The sequence below is a fragment of the Pelobates fuscus genome, chromosome 5 (assembly GCF_036172605.1).
Source record: "Pelobates fuscus isolate aPelFus1 chromosome 5, aPelFus1.pri, whole genome shotgun sequence".
NCBI lineage: Eukaryota > Metazoa > Chordata > Amphibia > Anura > Pelobatidae > Pelobates > Pelobates fuscus.
The window spans coordinates 352,442,112-352,453,077 of NC_086321.1; the positions used below are offsets into that span (position 1 = coordinate 352,442,112).

At 40.8% G+C, this 10,966-nt stretch overlaps 1 protein-coding gene across 1 annotated transcript; it reads left to right on the forward strand.

Annotated features, from left to right (window-relative positions):
- Nucleotides 1-632: 632 nt before the first annotated feature.
- On the forward strand, nucleotides 633-10,561 carry EEF2 (eukaryotic translation elongation factor 2). Its single transcript, XM_063455942.1, has 15 exons — nucleotides 633-765; nucleotides 1,614-1,828; nucleotides 2,774-2,955; nucleotides 3,141-3,352; nucleotides 4,164-4,342; nucleotides 4,740-4,845; nucleotides 4,970-5,083; nucleotides 5,196-5,334; nucleotides 6,862-7,057; nucleotides 7,978-8,236; nucleotides 8,319-8,426; nucleotides 8,550-8,903; nucleotides 9,505-9,687; nucleotides 9,801-9,933; nucleotides 10,032-10,561. Exons 1-15 carry the CDS (start codon nucleotides 763-765, stop codon nucleotides 10,223-10,225), a joined length of 2,577 nt encoding a protein of 858 aa, XP_063312012.1. The 5' UTR covers nucleotides 633-762; the 3' UTR covers nucleotides 10,226-10,561.
- The last annotated feature ends 405 nt before the right edge of the window (nucleotides 10,562-10,966 follow it).

The window sequence follows — 10,966 nt, forward strand, 5'->3', positions numbered from 1 at the left end:
TTGAACCGACATATAGTCAAATTCCAAGTTTTGTTTACCTTTTTTTTCGCCGATCAAAACGTGTACATTTGGCTCAGTCCCTAAGGGGTTAATAATAATAAATGTCACCGTCATATTCGCTAGAAATTGGTCAACGCCATGAACAGGTGTAATAGTGTTCTCTATACAAAATAACAAGGTGGCGCTTGACGTTGCACTTGACGATATTAGATCGCTAAACTGAAAGCTATGAACAGTTGACAAGAGAGTTGCAAATCTTAGAGTCCACTACTCTGGCCCAAAATGCACCCTAATAAACCCTAATGGCCTCTGATAATTTGGAATGTGGACTGTGCATAAATATCTGATATTATTATTACTATCCACAGTGAATAACCTATTATCCCATGGTTATTCACTAAATTCCAAATGGAAGTGAAATGGAATCCGAATGGGAAAAATAAACAGAACTCTATCAAACCACTGGGATTCACATCACTGTAATGCACGTTTAGCGAATAAACCCCACTTTGACGTTTAGCGCATGCGCAGTCGCCAGCGAGAGCTTGGTGGGACGCCACCGTGTGCTGCGCATGCTCGGTTCGGGCGCCTGCAGCTCGCCCCGCCCAGCTCGCCCAAGTCACGTGACCGCCCAGGCCCTTCCACTATATATTGCGAGCCGTTGACGTCAGCGTTCTCTTCCGCCTGTTTGTCTGCTGTGTGGCAGGCAGTCCGCTCGTCGTTTTCCAGTCCCGTGAGAAGCATCCACCGACATCCGCCAAAATGGTAAACGCAGACGGCCTGCCTGCACCATCCTAGTGTCTGGGGGAGTCCCGGCCATCAGCCCGGCTTGAGATGGCTTTAGTTTTCGGTCGCAGTCAGTGTTAAATCCGGGCCCTTGTAAACTACTCGAATCCTAGGCCTAGTCTGTGCGTCATCCACTGGGCCCCGGCTCCGGCAGCGTTCCATCTGGCTTCCGGGTTCTATTTACTATTTATCCAACCTCCCTTTAGAACGCCTGGGCCAGTGTCTGCGGCTACGTGGCATTGGAGAATCGCTCTCCAGCTGTTGTGGCTGTGACCCTCAATGCCGGCAAAGCGTCATGGGAGTTGTAGTTTAAAACCTGGTGGCCTTGTACCTCCCCTTGCTCACCCTCCACCCCCCCCCCCCAATTATGTAGTGGACTGAATTGGGGGTCTCCATGATGCCTGCAATGCTATACAGCGGTTTACTGAGCGCACTGATCATGGGCAGCCTTTTGTTAGGGCCACCTGCCTGCTTTACTAGCACAGCACTTCCTATAGCAGAGGCCCTACTCTATCTAGTTGTTTCAGCCAGAGGTGCCTAAACTGATAACAGCTGTGTGTAGGGTTGATCATTGTGTTGGCAGAGGTGTAGAGCATGACGTTGCTATTCTCTGCCCTCTTGCATAAGTACTGGTGAAAGATTGCTTCAATATGGCCGTCTATTAAAATGCTTCAGGATTTAAAAATGGTTGGTTTCTCCTGCCGTGGAAAATTGTTTTAATAACTTGTGGGTTACATGTGTCACTGTAAATGGCATGGCTTTATTTTAATTGTTTTACCCACTCTTGATGTAAGAGGTGCAATAATGACTTTTCTTCCTACAACCAGGTGAACTTCACGGTAGACCAGATTCGCAACATCATGGACAAGAAGGCGAACATTCGCAATATGTCAGTCATTGCCCATGTGGACCATGGCAAGTCCACTCTGACCGACTCTCTTGTATGTAAAGCTGGAATCATCGCATCATCTCGTGCGGGTGAAACTCGCTTCACAGATACCCGTAAAGATGAACAGGAAAGATGTATTACAATCAAATCTACGTAAGTATCTTTTCCTGCATAAAACAATGCTTTGTAAACAGCTGTAACACTGTTAGTAGCGTAATGTCAACAAAAATGAAAGGCCTAACACCTCCCACTAAAGCAGAGGTGGTAGGAATATAGATCCCACTGCTGTTTCTGAACTACAGCTTTTAAGTTTGTATTCGCATCTTTAAGATTGGCAAAGTGCCATGGTAGCTGTAGTTTTGCAACTGCTTTAAGGTACTCGTTGTTGCTGATCTAGGGTGCCAGCAGATGTTTTGGCATGGTGGTATATTTAAATCTTATTGAAAAATCACATGTAAGCTGTCTTCTGTGATGGAAAGATATTTCCAAATTGTGTTGGTAAAGTATACTATAGGAGTAACTTATTTTTTATAAATTCTACATACATGTTCTAATAGAATACAAACCTGTATTACTGACACTATAGTGTTAAAATAACTAGGTCCCTGGCACCCATTAGATCTGATTAAAAAGGTGTTCAAACCGTACCTTTCTTCAATTGCTGTTGCTGGCCCTTCCTTCTTGGCTGAAGTCAGACAATCCAATGCTTTCCTGTAGAGCTGTGGGAGGCTATTGTGCATGCGCCTCAAAATACAGTGTTGCCCTTTAAATAGCTTAGATATTGACTTTAACGTTAAATGTTCTAAAGGAACAACAAAGCATTGAAGCTTGACCTTTCCTCTATAAAAGTACTAATTAAGAACTGTTTTCAAGATGTGGGGTCAAAGTAAACTTGGTAATCCAGCATAAAGTGTTTTTTTTGGTTTGCTTTTAATGCTGTAGTGTTCTGTAAACTGTCTAATAATACAGTGTAGTCATACTGTCAACTTTTTTCTTCAAAATTCATCTATATAGTTACTGTGCTAACAGCACTCTTAAAAAATTGCATTCTATTGTGAGTAACAAGTTTTTGTGGCTTTTTTTTTTTTCCCTCCCCAGAGCAATTTCCCTCTTCTATGAACTATCTGAAAACGATTTGGCCTTTATTAAGCAATGTAAAGATGGGTCTGGTTTCCTTATCAACTTGATTGACTCTCCTGGCCACGTGGACTTTTCATCTGAAGTTACAGCAGCTCTGCGTGTTACTGACGGTGCCCTTGTTGTGGTGGATTGTGTGTCTGGTGAGTGAATTTGATGTACTGAAATCTAAATATCAAATGTACAAGTTACTGAATAGTCTGATTGCGTGAGGCCATAAAGAGCACTACTTAACCTCCAGCTATATAGTCGTTTTGTGCCTAGACTGACCTAGATGTTCAACCTACTTGTCCATTGTTGCTGATTCTGTAATCCCCTTCCCGTGCAGGTGTATGTGTGCAGACTGAAACCGTACTCCGTCAAGCAATTGCCGAAAGAATCCGCCCGGTCTTGATGATGAACAAAATGGACCGTGCACTTTTGGAACTGCAGCTAGAGCCAGAAGAGCTATATCAGACCTTCCAGCGTATTGTGGAGAACGTAAACGTTATCATATCCACCTATGGTGAGGGAGAGACAGGACCCATGGGAAACATCATGGTGAGTTTAGTAAACTTACACTTTAACCTCAACATTGCTATCTGTAGTGACAAATAAGATGGCAACTTTCATCAAAACCTCTTGCAGGTTCCAAAACAAATAGTACTTTATTCTGTTCAACTTTTTAGTACAGCTATTCTGCTGTCTTCAGTGAACAGGTAGTATGTGTTAAAAAAAGAGAGGCTGTTTGGTTAGCTCAAGAGATTGTGGAATTTTTATTGAAACTTTCACTGTTGCTTGCAAAGGCTCTGCTTCAAAGAACTGCTGGCATTTATTTGGCAGACTTCATTTCCTGTCAAATTTTGTTTAACTTACAATGCAGTTTAGTTTAAATATTTCACTTAAAAAAAAACAAACCACCTCAATCTTAATGGTATTTGGTGTTGGAATATTCCTGTAGGTCAGATTTTGAGCAATTCTTACTGCATTGTTTTAATTGAAATTCAAAGATAAGGCAAAGCATTGATTTTCTCTATTGAACAGGCTAACTGCAGGCTTTCCCATATAATAAAGCCTTGCAGTGCAGGGATTGGCTCAGTTTCTGGATCTGCCAGTGAAAATGGGAGGTGGTGCTTGACAGACCCCAGTAAGTCAAGGTGTTCTAAAATTACGAATTACAGTGGAAAGTTTTCAGGGTGTACCTTTTAATCCTTAAAAGCCTCTTCCTAATTTTTAGAATACTATTTTGGATTTTTTATTTTATTCACAGCATTGCTTTCAAAAGGAACGGTTTCCAAAAGCTCAACTGCAGTTACTTTAATAGCTTAAAGCACTGCTTAACTCTATGCCTTTTTTTTTTTTTTTCACTTAGATTGATCCAGTTCAAGGTACTGTTGGCTTTGGTTCTGGACTCCATGGCTGGGCATTTACACTCAAACAATTTGCAGAGATGTATGTGCAAAAGTTTGCTGCAAAGGGTGACGGCAAGCTGACCCCAGCTGAACATGCAAAAAAGGTGGAAGACATGATGAAGAAACTTTGGGGAGACAGGTATTATTTTAAAGAAATAACGATCTTGCTGTTCTCCCATTTTATATATTAGACATGATTAGCCACAAAGCTGTACATTTTTCCGGAAATTGTATTTCTGGTATTGCATAGCCTTTTTTTATTTTCTCTACCTGAATAAGCAATGTTTGTATGACATGCTTTCTTTCAGGGGTTGCATGCAAGATATTTGGTACAGGTAGCTCAAGAAGGTCTCCTACTGACTTAATGGCTTGGCTACTTCAGCTCAATGTATTGGACTTGATGCATTTTTTTGTTTTATAACATCCTTCAATTTGTGTGAAAAGTATGAATGTTCTCAAACGGTTATAAACTTGTGAAATATTGCAAACTACACAAAGATTTTGAGTCCAGCATTAATGTCACTGTCGTTTAACAGGTATTTTGATCCTGCCAATGGAAAGTTTAGCAAGGCTGCATCAAATGCTGATGGAAAGAAGTTGCCTAGAACATTTTGCCAGCTTATCCTGGACCCAATCTTCAAGGTACCCTTTCAAAAACAATCTACATCCCAGTGGTAGCTTCTAAATTCTGTAGCATTACAAGATAAAACAGTGAGTTCACAAATTGCAACATAAGTTAAGTCTGGGATTCTGTTTTGCTTGACAGGTTTTTGATGCCATCATGAACTTTAAGAAAGATGAAACTGCTAAACTTATCGAGAAACTGGACATCAAGTTGGACACTGAAGACAAAGATAAAGAGGGAAAACAACTGTTAAAGGTGAATACATAATCTTATCCTGCATTTGTGAGAACTTGTAAACTGTTTACTATTTATAGAAAGTTTTACGCTATAGGACTCTGCACAAACTGAACTAGCATGTAATTTTTAGGCTGTTATGAGACGCTGGCTTCCTGCTGGAGAAGCTCTTCTGCAGATGATAACCATCCACCTGCCATCACCAGTGACAGCTCAGAGGTACCGCTGTGAGCTGCTGTATGAAGGACCACCTGATGATGAAGCCGCTATGGGTAGGTCTATGTATAACTTGTGCCCTTGGGGTTTTTCTCTTCTGTCCTGTGTACAAACTAGAGGTCAAAATAGAGTAACTTTCTATAGCCAGGAGTGCTCATGGGATAACTACTAATGGGCACAACCTAGAAACTTAGACATTATTTTCATGTAGTTATTGTCCCGCAAGCAGGACATTGTCAACTACAGCAGAGGTTAACATGGCATCTGTTCCTCAGTGGTCAGTCTTGACTGTGCCAGAACTACTATATTTAAAACGGCTTTTTCATTCCACCAAGTCTGGATGTAGTGGCTGTTTCGTACTGCAGCTAGGCTTTTTAGTAAGAAGTTTCAATGCATTATGTATGTGTACCTCTGATCCAGTTTTAGTCTGGTATTGATCACTTGAACTAAGAATGGTGAACTGCGTGAGTCATCTAAATGGCCTCAACGTTAAATAGTTCAGACTGATTATGCACTTTAAAGCAGCTCAAAGTCCTGGAACGCTGCATAATTTGCATAGACACCTCTGTGACACTGCTACTCACATGCAGGAGGGAAATGGAAAATACTGTATACACACATCTGCAACAATTGGTGATGGTTAGTAGCTTGACACTTGTATTCCTTACTTTGTCTTGGTATATATTTTAAATAGGTTGATATTTCAGTGACACTCCCAACAGTCAGTAGGAGTATTTCATATAAGGGGTGACAGTGCTGCTTTAATATGATCCTTTTGGTTTTTGAAGCAGTCTAATAGTTAATTAAACATGGTCCCCCAGTAAATAATGCAATTATTAAAACTTATGGGAAGAAAATTGCTTTTGCTTAATCACCACACTTGGACTGTAAAATAGGCTTAATTGCCTTAATGAAACAATGTCTGCACCTACTGCAAAAGTAAATGGCAGGATGGCTTTTAAAATGAGTGCTTTACAAACTTTAAATCCCTCATACAAAGGTGATGTGCTTAAATACTTCGGAACCAAGAAGAGGCTTTATGCATTTGGGCGAGCATGCATGGTTGTGAGTTGCCCAAGAGGGATACTCGCAATCTGCATAAGTGCATTTTTTTAATAAAGCTATTGGATTCCTTATCTCCTGGTTTCCTTTGAATACCCTGGGTCTGTTGGATACATTCCATCTCGTGTGGTATAAATGCAGAGCCAGGGATGAAAAGGGGCTCTGGTACATGACAGTGGGTTACTTGCATTTACATTTAAGTGTTTTTGGAGTGGAGACCATCTATACATCAGTTTTGTATCATTCAGATTATGAAAAGTCAATGACTACTTGCCAAGTAGACTTGAGCGCTTCACTTTCATGTAGTGTTAAGGCTTGTTTAACATTCTGGTGTTTGCTTGTTTTGTGGTTTTTTTTTTTTTTTGTATCTCTACATATTTGGAGAAGAGTGACAGATGCTCAGAATCTATACAAACATCTGCCTAAAACATTCTCACTGAACTTGGTATTCAGGCTGCAGGAAATTGCAGGAGCTGCTAATCCACTTCACTGTTGCCAATACTCTCCTCTTTCTACTCTAGGCATTAAAAACTGTGACCCCAAAGGTCCATTAATGATGTACATCTCAAAAATGGTGCCCACCACTGATAAGGGAAGGTTCTATGCTTTTGGAAGAGTCTTCTCTGGTGTTGTCTCCACTGGCCTCAAAGTCAGAATTATGGGACCAAATTATACTCCAGGAAAGAAAGAGGACCTTTACCTGAAGCCTATCCAGAGGTGTGTATTCTTTTTTTACTCATTTAACCTTTAAAAAAATAAACATTTTTGAATGCCTCTGTTGTATTGGTTATTGAACCTTGTGAGGGGAAAAATACAACTTGCTGAAGGTATGAGGGAAAACATTTAACATGTACACAAACATTGTAGTTAATCTACACACTACTGGCAAAGACATTGGTTTAAATAGCCATAATATGCCTCCTCTTGGCCTGCACCTCTATGCCAGTGACCATTCTTTGCTCAGAATTGAGTAACTGGGAAAGTAGAACACAGTAGGCAATTCCCTGCAAGCATGAAACTCTGGTTATAAAATGCTGACACCGAGGCCATGCTTTCAGTTTGATTTAAATTTCTTGGCTTTAAAATGTCCCTGTGCAGAGTAACAACCACAGACTTGCAGGAAAGGTGATGTTGACTAGTCAGCAGGTAGATTATATAATGGAACACTAAGCAATAATCTTAAATCTTTAGATTTCATATGGCATGACCTACTTAATTTTAAGCTCAGTCTCCCCATGCTCCTGTGAATGGATACTTTCAAATCTGGAATAAAGTGAACAGATTTACTGACGAATTATTTTATGGCCCTTTAAAAGGATCCTTTGGACACAAAGACAAGTGAAGTGCATTTGATGGGTTTTGACCGCCTTAATTATTACAAAAAGATTCAATACGTGCAGCCTAACATTCCTACTTAGACACTGTTTCCAGTCAAGGTGATGTTTTACAAAAGTGTGACTTTTAGGGTGGGGCAACAAGCTTTTTGAAAGCTGCTTGAACTGGTGGGCAAATACAGGTAGAGCATGTGGCCAAATCGCATAAAGTGTTCTGTTTATGGTGTATAGAGGTTTGTGTGGGTTTTTCTCTTGGGCTGTACAACTGGCAGGAAAGTCACGTTTCTATTTTCCTTTTCATAGGACCATCCTGATGATGGGGCGTTATGTGGAGCCAATTGAAGATGTTCCATGTGGTAACATTGTGGGTTTGGTTGGTGTGGACCAGTTCCTTGTGAAAACTGGGACAATCACCACTTTTGAACATTCACATAACATGCGTGTTATGAAGTTCAGTGTCAGCCCTGTAGTGCGTGTGGCTGTAGAAGCAAGGAACCCTGCTGATCTTCCAAAACTTGTGGAGGGTCTCAAGCGTCTGGCTAAGTCAGACCCTATGGTGCAGGTACAGCTGAGTCCTTTATTTATTCTATTTTTTCTAACCCCCATTTTAATGTAAATAAGTTTAACACTGTTCTTTCCTCTAGTGCATCATTGAGGAATCTGGAGAGCATATTGTTGCTGGAGCTGGAGAGCTGCATTTGGAAATCTGCTTGAAGGATCTAGAGGAGGACCATGCCTGCATTCCAATTAAGGTGAACTTGTAGAGCAACCTTGAGGTTTTAACTTGTGTAGAAACAGTCACACTTGTGGGAAAAAGTTGCAGATCATGCAAAAGCCAATAGTGACCTGATCTCTCTATATATTTTTTTTTTTAGAAATCTGACCCAGTTGTTTCTTACCGTGAAACTGTGAGTGAGGAGTCAAACCAGGTGTGCCTGTCAAAGTCTCCTAACAAGCATAACCGTCTGTATATGAAGGCCCGTCCATTCCCTGACGGCCTTGCTGAGGATATTGACAAAGGAGATGTGAGTGCCCGCCAAGAGTTGAAGATTCGTGCCCGTTACTTGACTGAGAAATATGAGTGGGATGTTACAGAGGCTAGGAAGATCTGGTGTTTTGGCCCTGACGGTACTGGACCAAACATCCTGACTGATGTGACAAAAGGAGTACAATATCTTAATGAAATAAAAGACAGTGTTGTGGCTGGCTTCCAGTGGGCCACAAAAGAGGTGAGTGAATACTTTCATTGTTTGTCCTTAAATGCCCCTTCACAGGCAAATCCTCAAGCACCAACTTGCACTTTATACATTTCCATGCTTTCTAATTTCAAGAGCTTCATATAGCTCCAGCTGATCACATCTATTTAAAATTGGCAAGTGTACAATTGTTGCAGTCTCCGTTAATTGGTACAAGTCTTGAGTATCACAATTTCATGTATTAAGGGCACTGTCAGGAGTGCTCTGGCAGCCTTTGGTTAGTAATCCAAACTATCTGACTGATCTGGGGTCTGCTAGTCTCTTCCCCGAGAGCTTAAAAGCTGCTACTGCCTTAAACAAAAGCCAGAGATGCAGGCCTTGACTGAAAGTACTCAGCTAAAACTGCCCCATGTAATTCAAAATGTTATAAAGTTATTGGAGAACTTGAGGGGGTCATCAGGGCACTCCTGGCACAAGAACAGTGTGCTGTAGTTATTGTGCCTGGTGTGACCTAGTTAAGATAACTGTGTATTGGTGGGATTTTACAGACGTGGCAGTGTGCATGTGATCTTTATAGCTCTGTTCTAATGGTCATCTTGCTTCCAAACTTTTACTAAATTGTCAATTTCCACAGGGTGTGCTCTGTGACGAGAACTTGAGAGCTGTCCGATTTGATGTTCATGATGTGACTCTTCATGCTGATGCCATTCATAGAGGTGGTGGACAAATCATTCCTACAGCCCGTCGTTGCCTATATGCATGTGTGTTGACAGCCCAGCCCCGTCTGATGGAACCAATCTATCTTGTGGAGATTCAGGTAAGTTTGAATTTAAGCAAAAGATAAAGTTGATTTCTTTTGCAAACTGACACTAGACACACTCAGATTAATATATACAAGCTATCAAGATATGCTTTCTCTTTGGTTTCTAGTGCCCTGAGCAGGTAGTTGGTGGCATTTACGGTGTCTTGAACAGAAAGCGTGGACACGTCTTTGAAGAATCTCAAGTGGCAGGCACACCAATGTTTATAGTGAAAGCCTACCTGCCAGTCAATGAATCATTTGGTAAGTGCATAGTTCCCAAACGTTAATATGAATATTACTTTCCTATCAGAAGTTAAGATTTTTCTTAAACTGACTTTCTTACTTTTTTCTGTTCTCAGGGTTCACTGCAGATTTAAGATCAAACACTGGTGGTCAGGCCTTCCCACAGTGTGTATTTGATCATTGGCAGATTCTTCCTGGAGATCCTTTTGACAATACCAGCAGGCCAAGCCAAATTGTGGCCGAAACCCGTAAGAGGAAGGGTCTGAAGGAGACTGTTCAAGCTTTGGATAACTTCTTGGACAAGCTGTGATTTTCCCATCTGTTCTCTGCCCAACACCATGACTGGCTTTGGGAAATGGACTTTAAACTTCTTGGGTGATGGCTTTTTTAAAAGAAGCTTACCCTTTACCTTCCTATTGTACTAAAGTGAGACATCCCCTTAACATTCATCTTGATGTTTCACTGTAGTTTTGGGAAGACTATTTATTATATTTTGTGAGCTCTCCTTATCTTGTATCTGGGGTAGCTCATGAAATTGCAGTCTTCTGATGGGGTGGTTGGTGCCAGACAATAAGTTGTAATACTGCGCAGTCACAGCATGAATATAAACAACGAATTAGAGCGAATTAAAGAACGTATATTTGAATTTTGTTTTTTCATTTCCATTCTATAGATTAAGTTTTTCTAAATGCAGTAAATTGGTTCACCTGTATGGGGTACAACACATTCAAGCCTATACAATTGTGAGCAAATCACAGGGTCAGAATGACTTACTACCCCCTTGTATTATTTCTAGAAATTTTTGTTGGAAAAATGTCAAGTTAACCTGAAGAGTAACTTCCGTAGTGAAATCCAAAAGGTTATACATGACCATCTGTTAACTTTACTAAACATGAATCCCTTTCTAAGACTAGGAGCAATCATTCAACACAAGCTGCACGTTAAATGTCTGCTACTGCTTTCAACTAGTACTGTACAATAGCCGATCTGCTCCTAAATAATGAAATCAAAGTAAACCATACAAGGACTCAGTGCAGACTATGAAGGTACA

Excerpts from the sequence above, each read along its gene's own strand:
- EEF2 (XM_063455942.1), top strand. Across the intron at positions 1,829-2,773 it reads TGTATTACAATCAAATCTAC|AGCAATTTCCCTCTTCTATG; the intron begins GTAAGTATCTTT and ends TTCCCTCCCCAG. Across the intron at positions 4,846-4,969 it reads TCCTGGACCCAATCTTCAAG|GTTTTTGATGCCATCATGAA; the intron begins GTACCCTTTCAA and ends TTTGCTTGACAG.